Source organism: Cicer arietinum, chromosome 1, assembly GCF_000331145.2.
Source record: "Cicer arietinum cultivar CDC Frontier isolate Library 1 chromosome 1, Cicar.CDCFrontier_v2.0, whole genome shotgun sequence".
NCBI lineage: Eukaryota > Viridiplantae > Streptophyta > Magnoliopsida > Fabales > Fabaceae > Cicer > Cicer arietinum.
This window is the reverse complement of record NC_021160.2, coordinates 19,796,189-19,823,295: the sequence shown is the minus strand read 5'-3', so window position 1 is coordinate 19,823,295 and position 27,107 is coordinate 19,796,189. Positions and strand designations below refer to the sequence as shown.

Below are 27,107 nucleotides of genomic sequence, written 5' to 3'. Positions count from 1 at the left end.
ATATGTTATTGTTACACAAAATTCTGCAAGTATACGAATTTGTCAAATAATAGTATATAAGATTATCGTATTCACATAGATTAATTTAATACCTACTAAATTAATCAATATTTTATATTATTTAGATTAATGAAAATTATTGTTGATTTGCGATAAAAAAACATAACAATAACATAAAAAAATATAACGAAAGTATATAACAACACAACTTTGACTCAATGAAAAGTAAAACTAGGATCATAGTTTCACGTATAATATTAGTATTTTAAATCCTAATTTTATATTAATTCTTATTTATTTTCTCAATTATCATTTCCTCTTTAAAACTATTAACAAAGATTCAACATTCAATGTAATATTTTTTTCTAAATTAATTCTTTGATTGATCATACAAAAAAAATTTAATTAAGATAAAACATAAAGAACCAAAAGGTTGAGTGAATGAAAGATTAATATTTATGTTTCATTGTACAAGAATTTTAATATCAAATTGATTGACTAAGGTATGCAAATGTTGACCATACCAAACATGTAAATAAGCTAATAGAATAATTTAATTGAGATAAACAACAAAAATAAAACTATAATTTAAAATTAAGATATAGTTAGAAGGTATCTTAATAAAATTGTTTCTCCTAATTTTCTCTTTCTCTAATTTTGCTGCTTCTCCAATTTGTGTGGCACCCTTTTCTCTTTGTGATTTCTCTTCTTAAGATAACAAGAAGATCCTAGATTTTTCCAACAATTTTTCCCTTCTTAGTCAACATCCTTCCCCCTTTGGCAACATTTTGTTATAATAAAATTCTGAAATATGCAACAAACCTCTTTCTTATACTCATTAATTGAATTATTAAACTTGATAAGTTTTTTTTTTCCACTAGTGCAATTAAACCTTATTACATCGGTTTCTATGTACATGTTAGATCGGTTATTTGTCCGATCTAACATCAAGCGTTGTAATAAATAGTTATTTATAAAATCGGCTAAAATGACAAATGTAACAATTCAAAATTGATTTATTACATCGGTTAAATTTGAACCAATCTAACAAGTCAATTTAAAATTGATTTATTACATCAATTAAATTTGAACCAATCTAACAAGTCAAATTCAAAATTGATTTATTACATCGGTTAAATTTGAACCAATCTAACAAGTCAATTTAAAATTGATTTATTACATCAATTAAATTTGAACCAATCTAACAAGTCAAATTCAAAATTGATTTATTACATCGGTTAAATTTGAACCAATCTAACAAGTCAATTTAAAATTGATTTATTACATCAATTAAATTTGAACCAATCTAACAAGTCAAATTCAAAATTGATTTATTACATCGGTTAAATTTGAATCAATCTAAGAAGTCATATTCAAAATTTAACTAAATTTCATACTTCATTATAGCAATTAATAAATCAACTAAATATCAATTGAATTGTAATATTATCACAACAAATAAGTAAAACCAAAACACTAATGTAATTATAGGCATAATCGATTTGAACATGCCTCGACCCAAGGAGTCATCACATGATGGCATCAACTATGTTGACAATACATTATAGTTAACATGAAAACACAAACAAATCACAAGTCTGAGTATACATAAAAGATAGTAATAATATTAATAATAAGGATTAACACAAAAAGATTCATATGAATTAACACAACCAAATCACTTGAATAACTGGCCAAAGATTTCATTATCTGCTGCAAACACGAAATCAACACAACAATTTAACGCATTAGCACCCACGAAACCATCACAAAGTTGAATGAAATGCCTATTCAAAACTCAAACCAATAATTAATATTTAAAATAATTAATTTTTTGAGATAATGAAATGCCTATTCAAAACTCAAACCAATAATTAACATTTAGTATATCTCAATAATATATAAAATAATTTTTTTTGGAGGTATTTTACATATTTGATCTATATAATATAAACTTTTAGTCCAAATCAAAAAAATTGAGAAAATAAGTAAAATTAAGATAAATAGAATGAATTGAGAGAGATTGAAAGATATTTAGATTAAAATGATCGAAATCTCCTGATGTACACAAACAAAATTTCACTTAACGTACCATTTAAATAAATTGGGTGTTTGAAATTGATTTTGTAAATTGCAATACCAAGAGATTGCAAATTTAATGTTATAGATTCGATTAACCATGATTAATCTTTATGAGAGAATGTTTAAAACACACAAAGTGAATTTTTTACTCTCAACCAAACTTTTTTCACACATAAGAGACATGAATCAACTCTTGACGACTTGCTTAAAGGACTCAAGTTTTTTACCATTTAGATCAATTCATTGTCGATACCAAGAGGTTGAATTATTATTATTATTTTTTACGAGAACATATAGTATTTAAAGGTTACTTCATTTTTATTCCGGTATTAGTTTATCCAACAGTTATAATATATTATTTTGAAATGGATTGCAAACAAGTTATGGACAATGTGCTGAATATTAAACCTGATAACTCTGGGTATGATTTTCTTATCCAAGAATGTAGAACCATATTGTATGTACAGAACACTTGTAAGATTGTTTTCACTAGGCGACAAGCAAACAAGAGCCTGTTTTCTTATGCTCCTCTCACGGCCTTTGATCATATTCCATATTGTATTTCCTCTATTTTAATTAATGAAATGGTATGAGTTTGTTTGCGTCAATTTTTCTTTAGTTTAGTGGTATTTTGCAATGTTACAAGAAGGGGACCAAAATTATTTTATTTTGGACAACATCATGATAAATTTTGATCTGACCCAACAAGAAAATATACAGAAGGTGTGTAGTAAAAAACTCTTATTTTAGAGATGGCTCCTTAATTATATGTCTGAGGATATCTACGCTAATTTAGCCTGCCAATGCCACTCTGGGCCACCTTTTTTGTGCAATTTAATAATAGGAGATTTCTCCTCCTACAACACCGTGTATTCTCAGCGGATGTGTTGAATCCTATTAATTGGCAACTATATTCTCAGCGGATGTGTGAAGCAACTACAACAACAAAAATAATAAGGCTTAATTGTAATTTTAGTCTTCCTATTTTAGTTGAATAACGAAAGTAGTTCTCCATTTTGTTTCTCTTAAATTTTGGTCCCCAAACAAAATTTTGGTTCAAAACTTAATGAAATTTAAAAATAGTAATTGAATTGAAAAAACTTATATGTTTAATAAAAAAATCTTATATCAAATTGATCCTTTTGAAATTGAAAGAATCAACTTAAGCCCTAAAATGTCTCCTGGAAGTCATGTAATAAAAAAAATTAGTTTTAGATGTCATTTTGGTTGATAAAATAAACAAACATGAAGTTTCAATAACAACTAAAATACGAGAAAATAATTGGTAAACTCCAAATCCGAAGAAAAAATCACAACTATTGTCTAATGACAGCATGAGAACAATATTATATGAAAATTATTACAACACATAAGCTTCTTTCTAAACTCTTTATAACCTCAGTACACCCACACTCTACAAAATAAATATTTAAACTACATCTAACAACACTCTAACACAAATATATAAGAGAGAGAAAAAGAATCAAATACATATTTAAAGTGTTTCTGACTAGTGCGATTTGTACTGAAGAACTAGAGACATATATATAGTCATTAATTCATTTACAATTCTAAGCAATGTAAGACTTTTTCTAATTTTCAATTTCAACCAAACTTAACAATTTTTAAATTTCAAAAAATTTTATATTCCAAATTGTTTGACCTACAACTTCAAAAACTATATTACAATTAATTCTAATTTCCATGAAAAAATTGTGCTTCCCATTTGATGCATCTAGCTAAATGATAAAATGTTTCTTCTAATCAAACAACAAATTTCTTTTATCATCCTATATCTATGAGAAAGGTAATACATTGATGTAGAAAAGTTACCTACATGGTGACGACGTTCCGGTCCCTGTTGGTGCAGTATATTTGATCAATAATGATGGGATTGTAAATATTTTGCATGATAAGGGTTTTGAATTCAATGTCACTTGCAGTAGCGGATCCAAAAAAAATTTAAGGGAACAATAAAATGATATATATATTTTGACTCAAGAGAAATATTATCAATTCTTACAAAATGTATAATTATAATGACTAAATAAAATTTAAAATTCACAAGAGTTTCTCCAATTTACAATAACTATTTATGAAATTTCCTATTCTAAAAATATTCAATAAATTTTTTATTGTCAACACTATTATATATATATATATATATATATATATATATATATATATATATATATATATAACAAATCATTCAATTATTCATACAATTACACATTTCTTTTTTCACAAAATTTATGAGAAACAAAAAAAATGAGTAATGATTCACTAAAAACTTAATAGATTTGACCAATTTAACTTATTTTATCATAAAAAGATGTTATAAAATAAGATAAAATAGAGGCCTCTTAAAATCCTATTAAAATATATTTATCATTATTCATGTGTAAAACCAAATATTTCTTCATAATAAATCATATCTTTTTACAAGCATATTAACTATCCAAACTTTAATCACTTATTTCATAAAATTCCATTTTTTCATATATACACATAATCAAGATTACAACTTTATTTAATGAATTATACAAATAATCACTTTTATTACATATTGGAACGCACAAAGCACGTAAATAAATAACATAAAAAATCATATTATTTATATATGCCGTAGAAATTCGTATAGATATAGTTCATAGAAAATCTTACACTACCACATGCGTACATATCCAAAATTCGACTTTCATCAAGAAAATTTCGTATAACATTTTATAGAAATATAAAAATTAAAAACTCTTCTTTTAACACATCAATAATTCATATTAACATTTTAGAACCTCTAGTTGGATGCCCAATCAGAAGTGTATAGAGAAAAATCTTTATTTTAAGGGTTTTCCATTCTAGTACACCACTCTAAAGTCCACAATTTTCATGGGAAAAGAGGAACAATAGATATAGGATGTCATAAAAATAAAGATATATGAATTTAAAAGAAGAATTTTAATTTATTTTTGTACAACTTATAAAATTTTTACCAATCAAATAAAAATAAAGATATATGAATTTAAAAGAAGAATTTTAATTTATTTTTGTACAACTTATAAAATTTTTACCAATCAAATAAAAATAAAGATATATGAATTTAAAAGAAGAATTTTAATTTATTTTTGTACAACTTATAAAACAATGTTTATTTATAGAGTTTGATTGTATAAGATAAAGATTCATTTCTCGTAAAAAAAAGACTTGATTTATTTTAAATTTATACAAACTAAAAAGTCTAAAAAAAAATATTATAGGAATTAAAAGTTGAAAGAAAAAATTTATAGAGATAAAAATGAGATTTTTAAAATTATAGCAATTTTTATATTTATAAAATTGCTTATAGTAATTAAAATTATATGTAACCCAAAAATATATTATATTTAAATTTAAACCGATACATAAAAAAGTAATTGACATAATAAGAATATTTGAAAGAGTCCGAATTCAAATACTATCGTAATAGTTTTTGATTAAATTTTATTTTACTTTTTAATCAAACTTTAAATTATTATGGTTTTATTCTCTTGAAAACTAAATCGATCCAAATAAAAACTCTAAACTAATCTAAAACACTTGAACCAAATCAAATTGAGTATATAAATTTTGATATTTATTTATTGGTTATTAGAATGAATTATTATATTAATATACTATTTGTTGGTTTTTATTTTTTAATAATATTTGTTGATTTATTTTTTTTTTTGCAATTTGATATATTTAAACATAAATAATAATAATAATTTTGTAATATATATATATATATATATATATTATATGTTAATTATATATCAGGTCTAATAAATTTTTTTAGAGAGATGAAATTTGACTTATTAAAATAAAGAAATTTTTATATAAGTTTGAGCCTAACATTTTACTAAACGAGGCAGACCGAGTTTAAACTTTTAATAGACATTCGTCAGGCGATCCGACGTGTTCTCGTTCCTAAATACCATAATTACACGTGAAAATGATATTGATTCAATACTATGGATGTGTGGTGTAGTATTACACACCAAGAGTAATCCAATTTTGACATGGTCAAAATTGGCTTAGCTATTTCCCATTTTTTTTTATTGACAGAAAATATTTTTCATTTAAATACTAACATGAAAATAGTACAATTAAATTTATTATTGATTAAGGTATTTTTCATCTATATATTGAAATTAACAAGTAAAAAATACACTAACAATATACTTAAATATTGCAAAAGTCAATGCGAAATTACTTAATCAAAAACTTAACTATGACAACCTAATTAAGTTCTTCCACAAGAATAAAGTAAGAGACACAATCTTGAATCACATCCATCTTCGGAAAAAATATTTGCTAGTGCTCGGTGCACATCGACTATAGGTGGTCCTTAATACTCTTACTCAAAATAAGGTACCGACTAAGCAAATCATTCTTAGACGAACACAAAAAGTGCAAACTTAAAACAAACTAAAACACCGCAACGAAACAAGAAACATAAACGTCATACCAAGACGACGATTAACATAACATCGCACATGAACGGCGAAATCACAAAACAAAACGAGAAAAAAAAAAACAAAATGTATGTGGTAAACCACTTATTTTAATGAAAATAAATTAATAATAAAGTAATCTGGAAGGTGATTCTGGATAAAAAATGACCATAAACCACCTCTCTAATAGATGGAGAAGAAAGAACTAGAATTTCATTTTTGAGAATAAGTAGCATGAAAGTTTTGCATTGTAATTTGATATGAGAGTTTGGTGTAAAACTGAGTCAATGGTTGACTCATTCAGTAGTTTGTATGGGATGTAGGATATGATTTAATTTTTCTTTGGGGGTTGTAAAGGTGCAGTTTGGTGGAGGTTGTTTATCTCTTTTGTAGTTAGTTTATTTTGCACTTTTTTGGGCTCTAATTCTAGCACATTTCGTGCAACGACTAAATGTCTTGGTAATATAATTCTTTTTGGCTTGTTCAAAAAATCCAGCCTGCCATTATTGAAGTTATACAACAAAAATTTGGAAGACGTTCTCACCAAAACAATACCATCTTCCAAAATGATCAAGGGATTAACAATAGGAGAAAACTATCTACGATGCCATAACTGGTTTTGAAAGACCAAAAATTTAATTTTGAAAAAGGTCTACTTTCGCAAAATTGATAAAAAGTTGGACCAAAACTACAATTCAGTATAATAAAAATATACTTACATGTGTCTTTTATATATTTTGATAAGTTTAATTGTATGTTTTGTTTCAATGTTTAATCACGTTCACAAAAATAATATTCCTTTTCAAAATCAAATTTTTAGTCTCAACCTATTTTTTGTCCCAAAAGTATAAATGTGGCATATTTTTAAATAACACAACATTAAACATATTTGATGTAGCAAAATATAACTAGATTAATATTAATCTATCTCATCAAACATTAAAATAATATATTCAAGGATTAAATATTTTTTTAGTCTCTATAAATATAACATTTTAATTTTAGTCTTTTTAAAAAAAAATACAACTTTTAGTCCATATAAAAATATCTGACAAGCAATTTTAGTCCTTGTTGAAGTAAAACATGTTCAATTGTCTTTTAACTTCAAAATTGTTGAATGATTTTTTGCAAGCATGTTTAGAATACTATAAAAAGTTCATCCAAAAAAATTTAGAATTTCTTAACTTGAGATAAATTAAATATGAATTTTTTAAATGTAAAAAATCTAAATAGAAGTAACAAAAATATGGACTTAGAAATCGAATTTTGAGCTTATTTTTTGTAGAACTTTTTATATTGATGTAAATATGCTTGTAAAAATTCATTCAAATATATATATTGACTTAACAATATGACTTAAACTGCATACATGATAATTTTGTAAGGATTAAAAAGTTGTATTTTTTTTATACAAACTAAAGTTGAAATATTGAAATTTTATAAGAACTAAAACATATTTAATCCTAAACTTAAAAAATAACAAAAAAATTCAAAAAAAATCATCAAAAAATGAAGTAACAAAAATATATATACATTTGTGTAATTTAATTTTAATTTCTAAAATTATTTTTGTTATTTTTTAAATGTAAAATTTTAATGTTTGATGATAGGATTAAACCTATAATTTTGTAAGAGTTATTATTTTGTATTTACCAAAAACTTTGATTTTGTGTTTTGGCCAGAGTTGTTGTTCTCAAGATCTTAATTGTAAATGTAACATTCCGATTTTTAATAGCGCGAGTATATTTTTTTTTTCAAACAAAACAAATTCATCAAAACAAAGAAATTCAATTATCAAGAAAGAAATACCTTTGGATAAATATTTAAGTCGTAACACAACGAAAAAAGTCAACAATATTTACAAGCAACGGAAATAGTTTTTGAAACAGAAATCTAAAGTATTCAAACATCAAAATACACCGGGGCTATGAGACTTATCAGACATAGCTCATACCCTTGGGGTATTCTCGACAGACACATGTACAAAAGCACTGTCCCAAGAATTTTAACTCCCCACATCACATAAAAAATGGTACATGGACCCATCATAATAAAAGTCTAGCTAACAATATGAGGTATAGGTACAGTCTTCCAAATTAAAATAAATACATCCACGAAAGAAAGACATATATCCCCTATACAACCAACTAATCTGATCATGCTTCAAAAAAACTATACAGCCCAGATGATCTCCACACGCCCTGCAAGATCCTTCTGACACAACACCGGTCAGGTATGTCTAACTACGTGTCCATCTCTAGGGTACTACTCGATAGGACGTGTTGAGACAAACTCTATATTTAAAGTTTTGATGAAAATAAATAAAGGTTAATTAAAAAAGTTAATTATGATTCTAAAATGTTATGTTAATTTAACATGTGTTTTTGAGTGGATTTAATTAAGAACAGAATCAAGCAAAACAGAAAAGATAGCAACAAGATCATTCTGCATCAAAACAGAGAATGATCTCCAGCTTCAACAATTGTCCATCACAGCATATTGGTCAAACTTTTTATATCTCTTTAACAAAGAGTCTGCCCTGGAAATTATTCATATCTAATCAGTACATAGCAAGGAACAAGTAGGATTCATCCAAACTCAAAAAGGCTATTTGGTCTCAAAGATCAAAGGACTCAAAGTCAGACAAAAGTCATGACAGTTTGCAAACTCCAAAAATCAAATGTCAAGAAAGTTCGATCAATCTTGACATATGACAAGACAATTGCAAAGGAAATCTAGAACGATTAAAACGGGAACTCCAGAATGATTATTGAAGCTCAAGAAAGTTCAAACTGACAAACCAAGAACGTTAATTATTCTCCGTTTTCTGCACAATAACAACAACACTGCTTCTTCTCTGATTTGGTCTGTAATTCATCTCCAACATTCTCTAGCTACACTCAAGACTCAAGACAAAGAATGTATCATCCAAGATCAATGAAGAAACGTCAAGAGTACTTTCTAAAAAGGACATAACTGCTTTAAATGCTAAACCAATAAAGTCAAAAAGCTATTTCAAAGAAGGATTATTTTTATTCTGAAAATAATGTTTCAGTCAAAAAGCAGAGCTTCTCCAACAGCTCTTGTACCTTCATTCAGTGCCTCTACAGCCTATAAATAGAAGGCCAATATCCATATTCAACGCAAGAAATTCAAGTGTTTCGAAATCAATAAATCAATCACATACATACTTGAAATTCTGCAAAACAGAGACAATCATACATTCTGATTTCTGCGAAACAGCTGTTGGTTCATACTCATCTATTAGTTTACGCAATTATCATTATATCCTTTGTAAAGAATCAATTCTCAAACAAGAGTTGAGAAATCTCAGATTCTTTATAGTTTGTTTTAAGATTACATCCTATCAAGGTTAGATAGGTGCTGGTATTGCTTTATGGGTGGAAAGCAATAGAGGTTGAAATAGATCAAGGTTGATCTAGACTAGGTGTTGTAAGATCAGGAAAGCTCTTTACTTTAAACACTTAGTGGAAAATCTCACAGTGTGAGGACTGGACGTAACCCACGTTGGGTGAACCATGATAAAATCTTTGTGTGGTATTCTCTATCCTATCTCTTTATTTATCATATTGAATTAATTAACTAAGATAAAACATAAACTGATTTTCTGTTTTCAACTAATCAAGGAACGTTCTCTGTTTTACTACAAAAACCAAGAACGTTCTCCATTTTCTGTTTTCATAACCAATATCAATCTTGAGTTATTTTCTTAAGTTTTAACAGGAATTTTTAAAAGGTGCATTTACAATTCAAACCCCCCTTTCTTGTAAATCGACATTGTTACTAAAGAGTTTTCATATGTCAAACATGTATAAACAAGTTGAAAAATGAAGTTTTTAACAAAACTGCATTGTCGTATTCAAATACAACATCTTTGTATTCGAGTACAATGTTGTTTTGCAAGTCAGTAGCAAAATCAGCACAACTGTATTCGAATACAACACTCTTGTAGTCGAATACAGTGTTGTTTCAGAAGTTAGTAGCCAAATCAGGACATTTGTATTCGAATACAACCTTCTTGTATTCGAATACACATCAGAAAAATGCAGAAATCAACTTTTAAATGGTTTCGCAATCAATCCACACTTACACACAAATCCAAACAATCACACTTACAAATTAGGGCACAATCACAACCACAACTGAGCATACATATACAATCATCACAGTATATCAAACATGATTCGCGTGCCAAGCACCCTAATGCAATGTGTATATGCCAAAATGCATGAATCCCAGAATTTCCAAACCAAAACCCTCCTCGTAGGAGCGTAAATCGTAATTGTACCGTCTATCACAGACCTTGTACTAATTACCAAGGTGCCACCCATCACAGGCCCGCACGATTTACTAAAGTGTCGCCTATCATAGACCTTACATTGTTTTGAGTGCAATCGCTCATAGATCAACATATTCTAGAGTGCAATCTCTCACAGATCAGCATAACGCAATAATCCCCGTAAGGATAAGATGAACCAACAAATGACATGGCATCATCTTGTGGCCCATCACGATCACCACTATCACCATGGCCCCATCACGGTCACCATGTACTATGAAATGTATGAGCATACTCTGACTCTTTCCACAATAATTATTAAGTAAATGCAAATATTAAATAATTCCCCATTTTTAATACTCATGTAACACTAATGATTTTCAAATTCAACACAAAGCATACTCAAGTATATATTTCCCACCACCACACATCAAATTTAATCCACAATTTACATTAAATTCTATCAATTCAAAATCCACAAAAACCACACCAATCTCAATCATCAATCACCCAAATATTACTACACTTTCAAACATAAATCACGCCAAATGAATTTTCACAAAACCACACCTCAAACACATCAAATTTAATTTCCTCAAAAACACACATAATGAATTAAATTCCTTTTCCACAAAATCACACATCCATTTCCCCAAATTCCAACTCCACAAATACACACATAGCATCCTATATGCAAGATAAAAATTTGGAAGGAGCCATTACTTTAACGGTAATTTTAACAAGCGATTACGGTACCACGATTAATTTCGATAAAATATTTGCTCGCGTTGTCGCTTCCAAAGTTAGTTCACTAGCACCGTAGCGGGGAGATGAGCAACTTTCCTTTCTATCTCTTCGTGAAATAAAGCTTAGATCTAGAAGAAATGTGGAGATTTGTGTTTTATGGTTTTGAAAACCCCTAACACCGTTTTCTTCGTTTTTGAATCAAGGAGGAAGAAAGGATCTTGGAAATTTATTCTTTCTCACCCACTAAGCCTTGGGTTTTTTTTTCTTGAAGCAAAAGAAAGCAAAAAGGAAGCAAATGAAGAAGAAGGAAGAATGAGTTTCGCGAGGCAGCAGGGAGAGGAAGGATTATGTTTTCTTTCCTTTCTCTTTTCTTTCCTTTTCCTTTTCCTTTGTTTTTCCTTTCTTTTATTTTCTTTCTTCTCAGACATATATATATATATATATATATATAAATAAATAAAACCAAACCAATATCTAAATATCTAGATATTTTAGATATTTATAAAAATCATCATTTCCACATCACCTCCCATCACTTCTTAAACCATTTTGATAAAAATATTTACTTCGTCGCAACTCAATTGATAGATAAAATTTTCAGCAACCCGAGATATTTTTAACAACACTGCTCGACAATAAATTATTCGAAACATAAATAAATTATTCTTCGATAAAAGATTCACCGTACTTAAACTAATTTATTTATCGACGAATAATTTTAATCGGGGCATCAAAAAGATATTTTTTGGCATTAAACTCAAAAAATATCAATAACTTGGCTAAAAAGCCTCAGAGTTCAATACCAAAATACTTAAATTAAAATTTAAAACTATGGGTCTAACATTACTACTCCCCTAAAATTAGTTTTGTCCTCGAAACTACGTGTCGACAAACAACTTCGGGTCTTATTCTCTCATCTTGCTCTCCAGTTCCCAAGTCGCATCTCCAGTAATTGGATTCCAAATCACCTTGACCAACGAAACATCCTTGTTCCTCAACCCCTTAATCTTCTTGTCATCAATTCTTACAGGTAATACTTCGAATGACAAGTTATCCTTCAGTTGAATTGTGTCTGGATCGATCACATGAGACGGATCTGCAAGGTATTTCCTTAACTGCGACACATGAAACACGTCATGAATATTGGATAGTATCGGAGGCAATGCAATCCGATAAGCAACAAATCCAATTCGTGTAGAAATATGATATGGTCCAATGAATTTCGGAGTCAATTTCTTCGATTTCAAGGCTCTACCAACTCCAGTCGTAGGCATGACTCTTAGAAATACATGGTCACCTTGTTCGAATTCTAAAAGTTTGTGACACTTGTCTGCATAACTCTTCTGACGATTTTGTGAAATCCTTATTTTCTCCTTTATCATCTTTACCTTATAAGTAGTCTGTTGTACCATCTCCGGTCCTACAATCATACTTTCACCGTCCTTATACCAACACAAAGGCATTTGACACTTGCGCCCATATAAAGCCTCATATGGTGCCATTCCAATACTTGCATGGAAACTATTGTTGTAGGTAAACTCAATCAACGGAAGCACATCATCCCAACTTCCTATATCATCTAATACACATGCTCTCAATAGATCTTCCAAGGACTGATTTGTCCTCCCAGTCTGTCTGCCGTTTGTGGATGGTAAGCTGAACTAAATCTTAGTTTTGTTCCCAACGCTTCATGCAATGCTCCCCAAAAATGTGATGTGAACTTTGGGTCACGGTCTGATACAATACTCGACGGTACTCCGTGTAATCTCACAATCTCAGCAATGTAGATCTCAGTTAACTTATCTACCTTATAAATGGTCTTTACTGGTAAAAAGTGTGCAAATTTAGTTAATCGATCCACTATCACCCAAATAGAATCATTCTTTCTCCTTGTTTTTGGCAATCCAGTTATAAAATCCATGGAAATGTTGTCTCATTTCCATTTCGGTATATCTAAAGGTTGCAACATTCCAGCAAGTCGCTGATGTTCCACCTTCGCTTTCTAACAAGTTGATACATACTCCGCTACATGTCTCTTCATTCCTGGCCACCAATAATTCTGCCTCAAATTCTGATACATCTTTGTTGCTCCAGGAGGAATACTCAATTTACTCTTATGAGCCTCTTCCAAAATTGTTTTCGTCATCTCTGCAATTTCTGGTACACAAATCCTACCATTACATCTCAAAATATTATCTGGTCCAATCTTAAACTCAGTTGTCTTCCCTTGCACTATTAGGTTCCTCTTCTCTTGAATTAAGATGTCATCTTGAGAATTTGCAATGTCTTCAAGTAGTCCACTCGAAATCTTAATCATTCCGAATTTCAAAATTCTCGGTGCAAACTCTACGTTCAAGTGTAGGTCTCTAAAAGCTTCCCACAACTCTAGTTGTCTAGCCATCACTGTTGAAGATACTGACACACTTCTTCTACTCAACGCATCAGCCACTACATTGGCCTTCCCAGGCTGGTACTACAGTGTGAAATCAAAATCCTTGAGAGTCTCCATCCATCATCTCTGACGCATGTTCAACTCCTTCTGATCAAACAAATATTTCAAACTTTTATGGTCACTGAACACTGTGAACGTGCATCCATATAAATAGTGCCTCCAGATCTTCAATGCAAAAACTACAACAACAAGCTCCAAGTCATGAGTAGGATAGTTTCTTTCATGAATCTTTAGTTGCCTTGAGGCGTAAGCTACATCTTTCTTGTGTTGCATCAGAACACATCCCAAACCTTGGTGAGACGCATCACAATAAACTTCATATGGTTCTTCTGATTACAGTAATACCAATACTAGTGAGGTGGTCAACTTTCTCTTTAGTAACTGAAAATTTTCCTCACATTTCTCCGTCCATGCGAATGGTTGATCCTTTCTAGTAAGTTATGTCAATGGAGCTACAATCTTAGCAAAACCTTCAATAAACCTCCTATAGTACCCTGCCAGTCCTACGAAACTTAAAGTAAGAGTAATAATCGCATCAGGTTTGCATTCAACTCAACATACATGATAGAACTTGCTTCGTGATGCTTCCGTGAAGAAAGTGTTGTCTATCCTTTTTCATAGATATTTAATAACCTTACGCGCTTTCATAGTCGGTAAGACTCGTTCGTTCCATTCTACATGATTTTGTTTACTATCAATAAGTAGCCAACAACCATGATTGTGGCTTAGACTATCTTAACTGAACTATAATAGCGCTCCTTTAACTTCGATACAAGCCTCTTTTGTTGATACCTAAGCATCAAATGCTATTCCAAATGGAATCCCTAGCTTCTCAATAATTTCAGGGTGTTCAAACCTCGTTGACAGTTATCAAACTTCATCCAGTCTCATCCTGAAATCTACCAGACAAACATCTAATACTCTTCTTAAAAAGCTCTCCATTAGATCCTTACATGAAATCGCTTATCCGTCTAAGATTAATCCATCCATACTCATCATTTTCGAGTTACCACCAACAACATAACATCTATGTCCTTGGAACCACTTCATAAATCCCATGTCGTCATGATTCGCTTCAACCCTACCTGACAATTCATCCTTTCGAAGATCTTTTCCACTTTTTGAATCCACTTATCAGCTATTTTTGAGTTCTCATCACCCTTGAACTTTGGAGGATGGTAACGACGAAAATCTCTCAATCCCCTTGACGCAACAGCACATATCTCTCTTTCCTTCTTCTCCAGATCTCGCAGAGTCTTTGCAGCTGTTTGTGCAACAACAGAAACATTCATGTTATTCATAGCTTCAACCATTTGATCATCCCTATTGACGTTCACTCTTGCAGCGTCATTCCTTCTTGGAGGCATTGTTTCCTCAAACCCAATATCAAGAAGAAATCTTAATACCACTTAGAATAATTCCAAAAATAACTTTCGACTACATCAAGACATATTAACTACACCAGATCTGACAACTCAGACCAATTACCCCGACACATGATCAAATAACGACTCCCAACCTACAGGTTGACCTACAATCTATAACCAAAAGCTCTTCAACCCCAAAGAAATTCAAATCAATGCTCTAATACCACAATTGTAACACCCCAATTTTTAATAACGCTAGTGTAAATTTTTTTCAAGAAAAACAAATTCATAAAAACAAAGAAATTCAATTATCAAGAAAGAAATACTTTTGGATAAATGTTTAAGTCGTAACAAAACAACAAAAGTCAACAATAATTACAAGCAGCAGAAATAGTTTTTGAAACAGAAATCTAAAGTATTCAAACACCAAAATACATCGGGGCTATGAGACCTATCAGACATAGCTCGTACCCCTGGAATATTCTCGGCAGACACCTGTACAAAAGCACTGCCCAAAGAATTTGAACTCCCCTACGTCACATCAAAAGTGGTACATGGACCCATCATAATAAAATTCTAGCTGACAATATGAGGTATAGGTACAATCTTCCAAATTAAAATAAATACATCCACGAAAGAAAGAAATCTATCCCCTATACAACCATCTAATCTGATCATGCTTCAAAAAATTTATACAACCCGAGTGATCTCCACGCGCCCCGCAAGATCCTTCTGACATAGCATCGGTCAGGTATATCTAACTACGTGTCCATCTCTAGGGTACTACTCGGTAGGAAGATCCTGGTTCTAATCTGAGGGCGAAGCCCAAATTTCCACAATAATTGTAAAGGTCACCAAACAAAATTAACAAATATCACTTAACATTTAAATTTTAAATGCACAAAATAACCTTTCATCTTAGCATACTCATTGAAAGGTTTTTCATATGTCAAACATGTATAAACAAGTTGACAAATAAAGTTTTTAACAAAACTGCAATGTCGTATTCGAATACAGCATCCACAACAAAAAAACATGTATTTTGTGAGGGCCAAAAGCCCTCATAAAGGGGAAAAAACAGCCACAAAGGGGGCATTTGTGGCGGCCTTAGGCAGCCACAAATAAGGTGGTCACAAACCTTTGTGGCGGCCAAAACGGCCACCAAGTGTGAAATTTACGTTGTCCTTTGTGAGGACAAATGCTGTCACAAACGCCTGTCTTTGTGAGGGCATAGGCCGCCACAAATGCCTCACTTTGTGTGGGCATATGCTGCCACAAAAGACAAGCTGATTTTAAAAAGTTAAGCCTTTGTGAGGGACTAGGCCGCTACAAATGCTTCCCTTTGTGAGGATTTAGACCGCCACAAATGATGTTCCAGATTAAAAAATAAATATTTTGTGAGGGTTTAGGCTGCCACAAAATATTAACTATATTAAAAAATTAATTTTTTAAATTTGAAATTAATACTTTATAATAATATTATATATAATAAATTAATATGAATATAAATTTAAAATTTAAATTAAAATTTCAATATTATAATTAAATTAAGATTTAAATTAAATTTAAAATATAATATTTAAATTTAAATTTAATATGTTATATATAATAAACTAATATCAATATAAATAAAAAAATTCAATTAAAAATATAATATTACAATTTAATTATCATTTAAATTAAATTTAAAATATAATATTTAAATTATAATTATAATTAAAGATTAATTAAAATTAAATTTAAATAAAAATTAAATTTAAATTTAAAAATTAAAATAACTATTATATATAAAAATATAATATTAATAATAATTAAAGTAATTACTACCAAACCAAATAAAACATTCCCAAATTAATAAATAATGTCTTACAAACCAATAATTAAACACACAATAATTAACTAGGACAAGATAAATATGCGTTCATACAAACCAAAAATAAAATTATGAAATTCTTCAAATACATATCAATCCTCATAATAATTCCTTTGATCAGCTCCACTTCCACCATCATTATTTCCTGCAATGTTACCCGACGACAGAAGTCCCTGTAAATTTTTATTAATTTGTGTTGGAGGAGACATCATGGTTTGAAATTGGATTTCATCTTCAATTACACCACGACTAGTCGAAGGAGGAGCCATAGGTGGTTGAGGTTGATTTAAATCTGGTTTAATCAAGCCAACTGTTGCCATAGTTGGTCGGTATGCAGTTTGATCTGGTTGAGGTTGAGGAAGTTGATGTGAAGATGACGGAACATACTGATAATTATGAAAATATTGTTGTTGCTGAAACATTGGCTGTTGTTGTTACTGGAAGGCAGAGTTCAGAGGATCCTGGTGTTGCTGTTGGAAATATGGAGGCGGTTGCTGCTGTTGGGAGTATTGAGAGTAATTTTGTTGCTGTTGGAATAGTGGTTGTTGATGCAAGTATTGAGGTCGAGGCGGGAACTGCTGATGAAAAGCAGGAGGAAATGAAAATTGATGTTTTTGAAATTGTTGTTGTTGTTGAAACTACTGTTGCTGCTCTTGAAACTTTTGTTTCCATTCCTCATTCAATTTATCAATTGTTGCTTGTATCAGCTGATGTGTTTTTTCTTCTTGCTCACTTGCCCATTGCTCCTTTAACTGGTCAAGATCTTTATCTATCGATTAACGATGACATCGATCCGTACTAGCATAAGAAGAAGACGTCTCCGTCTGAATATAGCCTATTGGACCTTTCACAAATGTTGATGATAAACTACTGGCACCCAGCACACGCCCTTTGTACTTGCCACCACTGATGTTCATAAAACTTGCGGTCTCATATTGTTTCCGCTGCACTGGATCAGCTCGCTGAGCAGGAGGAAGAGTAGCTTGATGATCATCTCATTCTTTCATGACTTGTTGAAGTTGTTCCTATATAAAAAATAACAAAATTAAAAATTAAAATAGTTAATTAATATATAATAATTTATTAGAGGACTAATTAATATATAATAATTAATATATAATAATTACCTGAATCATTTTTGATAATTCATTAGTATACTCATTTGTTTCAGGATTAACATGAAGATAACGATGTATCTCTGCCTGAGTGACCTCCCTTCCAAGTTGCTTTTCCTAAAATATTAAATTAATGTCAAGTTTATAAGTTGGTGAAATGTGATGATTAATTGAATATAAATTAATAGATATATATTATAAATAATAATTACCATATAATATTTAATTTCTCCAGCAGACATGGAACCTCCCTTATGAGTATTGGTACCCCTCTCAGATGCTGTATTAATCTTTGTTTTTTCTCTCTTCTGTTTGTAAGCATCTGTGTTCCATTTCCTCCACAACGCACTCCAAACATTTTCACCAATCCAATTCGGGCGTTTTTCCTCGCCCTTATTACGTGCGTACGCCAACATAGATGACATACACTTAGAAAAACGATGGTCAAAAGAAGCCAAAACTGCAGCATCATGCTCTCTTTTCCAAGTACATTTAGTCTGTTGTTTGTTTAAATTTAAAAAATATTAAAAATATAATTCAATTAAGCAATCAAATGTATAATTAGTAATTAAATAAATTAATCTAATCACTTACTTTGAAACAATGTAAAAATTTATCAACTTCGCGAAATTGAGGTGTCTTATCCTCTTTTATCTAACCCCAAGACAACCATGGTTTTTTATATTTCTCTTGTATGACTTCAGCAATTGCCTTTGCAGATGATTTAAAAGGAAGATATCTTCAAAGTTTACATGCAAATTAAATATAAAAATGAATTAATAAAATAATGTAACATGCAATAATGAAATATTTAACAATCATAATTTAAAATAGTTTACATACTCATATCCTTTTGGAATGATGACAATGCGGTTGTAGCAATCAACACATCCGGGTTCCATTATTTCGTCTATGGTATAAGGCTCTATAGGGACCTCAGGATATAGAGGAATAGCTCTACCACTAGTACCAATCGTCGACATCGGCATGAGAGATGGGTCATTAACAACACGTGGTTTAGCATACATCTTTAGAACTTGCTTAACTTCTCTAGATGATATAACCAGTGCCATTTGCTACGAGCCATACAATAAACATAATAAGCATAAGGACATTCTTGGCGAAATATTACTGTCACCATCATAACCTTGTCCTCAAATATTTTCAACATGAAGATCATGACGGGAAATGATTGAGCATACATCTTTTTTAAGAGTTGATGTCATGGTATCTATTACATGTGCTATCTTCATTGACAAATCTCAAAATTATAGCCATTTTATTCTTCTTTGACTCATCTCGAATTTCATCAACTAAAAAAATAAATTTGGCATCACCAATTTCTTTCGTTATAGCACTTCGTACTTTGCTAGAAAAAGAATTGCAATATCTCCTTTTGAGGTTTAAGAATTGCAATATCTCCTTTTGAGGTTTAGGAGAAGTGTGGCTTTTTGTAGAGCATTTTCTAGCACAACACTAACAACTTAGTCATTATAGGTTGCTAACAACTTTAATAACATAATAAAATGGCCCCTGTTTTTTGAGACAACACTTTCATCATTTCCCAACTGTTTTCTACTTCTTTTGTTACTTGTTTTCCAAATAACATTTGAATATGCCGAGATAGATTTTTGTTATCTTCACAACACTTTACAACCATTCTATGTGATGAATTATAATTTTTCCCACATGTCCTAAGTAAAGGACAATTTACTCCATTGTTGACCTTCTTCCATTTGTTAAATCCATAAACTATAAATACATTTGCACGTCCTAGTTCCTTCTTGAAAAAAGATAGCATGGTAAGCAATAGATGGCATCATTCTTAGGCGAGTACTCCAACAAATATGAAAGTACATAAAACCAAGAAGCTTGAAATCTTCAACGATTATTACCCTCTCTTGAAAAATGTATAAAAAAAATGTGGTATCAAAAATAGAATGGTACATTTAACAACAGAAAAGAGAAATAGAATGAACAACCCTCTACCTCTTCCCACAACAACTCAGTGCCTCACAAAATAACTATATCCCTCTTTAAAATAATGATACGTCAAAATAGAATAATACATCAAGTGATCTTACAAATTATTTGTTTATTGCACATAATAAATAATTATGAAAGATTAATGTAATAGCTTTATCAAAGAAAACAAATTGTGAGCTGATAGTGAGAGAAAAGAAGCTAACCAACAAATCTAAAGAAACTAAAAGTTGCAAGCAAACAATTTAGCCAATTTCGGTGACAACCCCTTTCAAACATAGGTAGGTTTGTCTCTGCTTATAATTTATAATATAGTCAATTTATTTTTTGTAGAATATGATAGTGATAGTGATGAAAATGAAGATAAGTAGGAAGTCATCATTCTAGAAAATATTTCACAAGAACGAACTACCCAAATCCAATAGTTTAGTTTAGTTGAGAATGTTGAGTTGGAGTAAGTTAGTTTAGTTTCAGAGGATGTTGTTTAGTTTTCAAAGTGTGAGTGTGAGGCTATATGGATACATGTGAGAATATTAAGCGTTGTTGGTAAATTAAGAGAATTAGGATGAAGGACAAAATAAAAATTTGTATAATCTATGCTGACCCCAAAAACTAGTAGCCCGCAAATGGTTGGGCTATGGGCTTGTTTTTTACCCTAAGCTTTTTAACATAGTTTGAAAAACCTTGAGCCTGTCATGGGCTAACCAGTTACATTCCGAGTAGTCCGTTTTGCCAACTGTTACTGGGATTAAGATTTGTCCTTCGGTGTAGGTGTATTTGTAGGCCTCCATCCCAACACTCGTGGGTGAGATTTGTGGTATGCATGTCAACCTACCCTATTGCCTCAGGTGGCATTCTAGTCAAATGCACCTCTCAAAATTGAAGGTTGACTTTGTTAAATGTATCGCTCCCCAACTATTTCACTTAGGGATAGTAGTAACAAAAAGACTAAGATGGGAATTTACAAATATGGTACCTGAGTAGAGTTAAGATGCACATGGGAAGGTCGTACCATATAATTGATCGGATGAATTTTAAGGATATTGCATACCTAGCCATGGTACTCGAAAAGGTTGAGATGGACAAAGTGTTTGAATTTCTCTTGGCCTCCATTTCTCAAGCTTGCTTGACCTTATTATGGACAATAGGCTTGACAATATCAACCAATTGTTGAGATACTTGATACATGATGTCATGTATGTCCATATATATTTGTTGACCGATGAATTACATAGTCATTATTATTGGTTGTTCAAGGGGATCAATCATGGTGATGAAGTTGATTTCGTGGGAGGAGAACTGCTGACAGACATTCCCAAAGTTTGTTGTGGATCATTAAGTCTTGGAGGATCCATTTTCTACGACAATGATAGAGGATTCATACCGTTGATACATTTTCTAGAACGTAAATGCATATGCCAAACGTAATCCTGAGATATTATAAATGATGACTACAACATGTATTTATAGATTTTATACTGAGATATAAATCCTATCAGCCATAACTCTTGGTCAACTTATGATTGTGTCTTAACCACTCCAATCAACTATTTTCATGTGATCGTGTCTGAGATCACTAGTTATCCTTATTTAGGTTGAACTCTCACACTGATTGGACTCAAACTATTTTATGTGTGAGTTATTTTGTCTTTCCTAATCATGGACCATAAAATATTATCCACCATTTCCATCTCACTTTTTTTTTTCCACCAAATAAGGAAATTTAGTTGCTATTGAATCAAATTATTAGTCCACATCAATATAACTATATTTTATTTACAAAAATCAAATAATAGTTGTTGTGAGTGAGAAATACTCAATGTTTTCTCCTTTGACTACCACCTACTAGCTTCATGTTCGCCTCTACTATTCCTAATTTGGATAATATTCGGCTCACCTAATCTGTTGTTTTTCAGCTACTAAGACTTGTGGAATTAAAAAACATTTTACTTCGATAAAAAGAGTGAAAGTCGTGACAACTCTTATCACACTCTCAAAATGTATAAAAAATATTTTAACCACCTATATTTAAATTATAAAAAGATGATAATTATTGTTACTTTGAGTAATTGATTACATAAGTAATAGAAACTAGTCGTGTCAATAGACAAGTCATTTATATGACTCATCGTCAGTAAAACAAAAAAACAACAATAATTCTTTGTTATTATTATTAAGGTTAAATTACATCTGCGGTCCCTTAACTTAATTTCAGTTAACGTTTTAGTATTTTATTTTTTTTTTAGTTGGTCTTTTATTTTAACTTTAAGTGACAATTTGATATTTTTATGTTTTAAAATGTCAACAATGTTGTCCATGTTTTTACAAAAATTCAAAAAAAAATCATCAAAATTTTCAAACAAAACCCATAAAATTCATTATCATCTTCAATAAAATGCAAATTTAATCAAATTCATAACTTAAATATTTAAATAAACTCACTAGTTATCCTTATTTAGGTTGAACTCTCACACTGATTGGACTCAAACTATTTTATGTGTGAGTTATTTTGTCTTTCCTAATCATGGACCATAAAATATTATCCACCATTTCCATCTCACTTTTTTTTTTCCACCAAATAAGGAAATTTAGTTGCTATTGAATCAAATTATTAGTCCACATCAATATAACTATATTTTATTTACAAAAATCAAATAATAGTTGTTGTGAGTGAGAAATACTCAATGTTTTCTCCTTTGACTACCACCTACTAGCTTCATGTTCGCCTCTACTATTCCTAATTTGGATAATATTCGGCTCACCTAATCTGTTGTTTTTCAGCTACTAAGACTTGTGGAATTAAAAAACATTTTACTTCGATAAAAAGAGTGAAAGTCGTGACAACTCTTATCACACTCTCAAAATGTATAAAAAATATTTTAACCACCTATATTTAAATTATAAAAAGATGATAATTATTGTTACTTTGAGTAATTGATTACATAAGTAATAGAAACTAGTCGTGTCAATAGACAAGTCATTTATATGACTCATCGTCAGTAAAACAAAAAAACAACAATAATTCTTTGTTATTATTATTAAGGTTAAATTACATCTGCGGTCCCTTAACTTAATTTCAGTTAACGTTTTAGTATTTTATTTTTTTTTTAGTTGGTCTTTTATTTTAACTTTAAGTGACAATTTGATATTTTTATGTTTTAAAATGTCAACAATGTTGTCCATGTTTTTACAAAAATTCAAAAAAAAATCATCAAAATTTTCAAACAAAACCCATAAAATTCATTATCATCTTCAATAAAATGCAAATTTAATCAAATTCATAACTTAAATATTTAAATAAACTCATATTTTCATTCTTTATTTGATGTTGTTGGAGATGAAAATATGAGTTTATTTGAATATTTGAGTAATGGATTTGATGAAATTTGCATTATATTGAAGATGATTATTAATTTTATGGGTTTTGTTTGAATTTTTTTGAATTTTTGTAAAAAAAAAAAGATAATATTGTTGACATTTTAAAACATAACATATCAAATTGTCACTTAAAATTAAAATAAAGGACCAAATCAAGGGAAAAAATAAAGGACTAAAACGTTAACTGAAATTAATTTAAAGGACCACATATGTAATTTAGCCTATTATTAATTATTATTATTATTAATTATTATTATTATTATTATTATTATTAAATAGTATGTTTTATCCATTAAAAATATTTGACATTTACTGGATGTTGTATGACATGAATTATGGTACATATATTTTAATTAACTTAATTGTTTAATTAATAATGTTAAATTGTGTAAGTGACTTGAATTATACGCCTATGTTAAATGCTAACAGAAGGATAACAATATACGTGGGCTCATTGACCTAGATATATAGGTGTTCAAGCATGAACAGGATGAGGTTGAAAGGGTCTATCAAGATGGTTCAAGAGTTTGTAACAACTACAGGACTTGTAAACGTTCTAATTTATAATTACTAAAGGAAGAAATTCTTATTTTATGGACGAGGATTGAATGTATTCTACATGTAATGTAATGACTAAGAAGATGAACTAATATAAATAATTGTATTTTTCTTTATTCCTTCTCGAATTTAATTTTTTATTTACTTTCTTTACCGATTTGATTTTTGGAGTTTGGTGGTGAAAAAATTAAGTTTTTTGTTTCTGAGTATGATAGAAAGAATTGCAGCATTGAAATTCTGTTTTGAATTAATTTCATATTTTGAAATGTTGAACAAGAAATCTATTTTTAATCAATCTCAACAATTGTGAATTAGATTCTTAAATGAAATTTATGTTATGTTTATTTTTCAATCATTTGTGTATCATTAACTAATTCTAGCAATTTTCACAATTTAATTCAAATAACTTTACTTTTGATAAATTGATATCTTTCATTTGGATTAATTTATTGTAAAGCTGTAAAAAAATTTAAAAAGTAATTTTTTTTTTTCTTACAAAGTTTAATGACCTTAGACAAAAAGTTTTCCATTGAAGATCTAATCAACGAGTTGTTTAGTTGTGTTAACATATAATTTAAATATAAGTCAAGAGATTATACATGTACAAGTACTATCAATAAGTTTCAAAGAGTTAAAGATGAAAAGGATTAATCAAGAGAAAAGTCGTCAATATTAATCTTGTGATAAAATTCAAATAGCAAATACCGATGAATTCTATCTTTTATTTATTTATGTGAATTGTAGGATGCCTTTAGAAATTTCAAGAGAAATCTAAAAATATGACTAAAATTTCGAATCTTAAAACAATTATTTTAAATTTAGAAAATCACATTATAAGTAGGACAATGTTTTATCACTGTGGAAATGTATTTTTCTAGAAAATAAAAATGTCATGTTGGAAAAACAAGTTTCTAAATTTGCATTTGAATTGAAAAATGTGAAAACTTCAAATCATCAAAAATATTTTAATAAAAAATAATATTATTTCAAAATATATTATATAAATTTGAAAATAAAAAATTGTTACATCTGTAACAAAAACAAACACACATTTTCAAAATATTTTATAAATAATTGTATTAAATAGCAAGCGGTATACGATAATTTTAAGATATCAGGTGAGATATCATTTCTAACATACATTACAAGAACCAAACAATAACTATGATACTTTTACGTTAAGTTAAAAAGAGTGATATGACGGTATGGATATCCAAAAGACAAATTCTCAATTACGAACTTACAAGAACCAAACATGTTTTATGTTTTGGTTTATTATTTTGTTATGTATGTATGAATTTTTTTTTAGAGGAAGTACGTATGAAACACTATAAGAAAAATGGATTTTAACGTCGGTCAATAGTCGATGCTAACATTGATTTAGCGTTTGATTAGCGTTGATGTCGGATTTAGGTTAAAACGGTCAAAACTAATACATAGCATCGGCCAAATAAAACATCCGACGCTAGATTATATTCGTTGACACATCATTTAAAAAAAATTGAATCCCTAATAAATAAAAATTGTATTAGAGGTTTTTTAAAATTTAGAGGTTTTTTAAAATTTAGAGATTTTTTAAAAATAAAAACTTTAAAGTTGTATTAGTGGTTTATTCAAATTTGAGTCCGTAATAAAAAAATATATAATTTTAATAATTAAAAAGTTAGTTAAATAAATTTTAATTTTTATATACATATCAATCTACGTGATGTATATAGACTCTATACGTATCAATATACGTTATGGATATCAATTTACATGATGTATGTCTACACATACCAATCTACATGACTCATGTAACAAGAAAATATGTACATATAACATGTTAACTTTACATATTAGACTCGTACATTTCGATAATAATAACACAACGACCTCCACATATTATTTATATTAATTAATATATCTATTAACATCAATGTCATTGTCTGCTAAGAATTGATCTATGAACACATATCAAAACTCAATTATCCTACGTACCTATATAATATAATTCGGTTTTCACAAACTTGTCACAATTAATAATTATTCATTTTTTAATTTTTTTTAATACAAATATCCTTTTCTTATAAAATAAAATTTAACTATTTTCATAAATTCAATCAAATTGAGGCAATTTTTTTTCAGTGCCCCCTTTCTGAAAAAAAAAACACCAAAATGCCCTCTTTCCAAATTAAAACACCAAAATGCCCTTTTTTTTTTCAAAATTTTTTTCACTTACAAGTCGCCATTTGGAATGGCGACTTCCTTAAGGAAGGCCTACTCCCAAATGGCGACTTCCAACTGCTTTTTTTTTTTTAAAAAAAAAAAATTCAATTTTTTTTCGTTACTCCATATATATAATTTAATTATTTTAATTAATAAAAATACATAAAAAATAAATAAATAGACATTTAAATTATGAAAAAAATTTAATAAATCCAAATGGACATTTATAAAATAATTTTTTTGTTAAAAAAATATTTTAATTTTTATTGAAATAACAAAAGTAATATATATATATATATAATTAATATAATTCATAAAAATAGATAAATAAAAATTTTAAATTACGATAAAATTTTAGGAAATTCAAGTTCGAAATGTCAATTTTTAAAAGGTTAGTTTTTTGTAAAAAATAATTATTTCAATTTTTGTTGAAATAACAAAAGTAATATATATATATATATAACTAATATAATTCATAAAAATAGATAAATAAAAATTTTAAATTACGATAAAATTTTAGGAAATTCAAGTTCGAAATGTCAATTTTTAAAAGGTTAGTTTTTTGTAAAAAATAA

General features: G+C 29.2%; 2 protein-coding genes across 6 annotated transcripts in view; both read right to left on the bottom strand.

Annotated features, from left to right (window-relative positions):
• Nucleotides 1-27,107, bottom strand: part of LOC140920946 (uncharacterized) — a 95,309-nt gene that overhangs the window by 27,052 nt on the left and 41,150 nt on the right. The window lies entirely within an intron of this gene.
• Nucleotides 17,238-22,055, bottom strand: LOC140920243 (uncharacterized). 2 transcript variants are annotated; one of them, XR_012162968.1, is made up of 6 exons: nucleotides 21,365-22,046; nucleotides 19,249-20,305; nucleotides 19,000-19,144; nucleotides 18,618-18,902; nucleotides 18,418-18,522; nucleotides 17,238-18,315 (listed from the first exon to the last, which is right to left on the bottom strand). XR_012162968.1 is itself a non-coding variant. In XM_073368221.1 (5 exons), the coding sequence occupies exons 3-5, from the start codon at nucleotides 18,828-18,830 to the stop codon at nucleotides 18,286-18,288; spliced, it is 348 nt and encodes a 115-aa protein (XP_073224322.1). In that variant the 5' UTR covers nucleotides 18,831-18,902; nucleotides 19,000-19,144; nucleotides 19,249-22,055; the 3' UTR covers nucleotides 17,238-18,285. The 2 variants fall into 2 exon arrangements, 1 of the variants encoding a protein (XP_073224322.1); XM_073368221.1 differs by having other exon boundaries at nucleotides 19,249-22,055.

Bases quoted from the DNA above. Each gene is read 5' to 3' on its own strand.
- LOC140920243 (XM_073368221.1), bottom strand. From the start codon at position 18,830: ATGTCATCTATGTTGGCGTACGCACGTAATAAGGGCGAGGAAAAACGC. The intron at 18,523-18,617 runs GTAATTATTATT...TTAATATTTTAG, and splicing joins GAGAAATTAAATATTATATG to GAAAAGCAACTTGGAAGGGA. The intron at 18,316-18,417 runs GTAATTATTATA...TTTTTTATATAG, and splicing joins AATTATCAAAAATGATTCAG to GAACAACTTCAACAAGTCAT.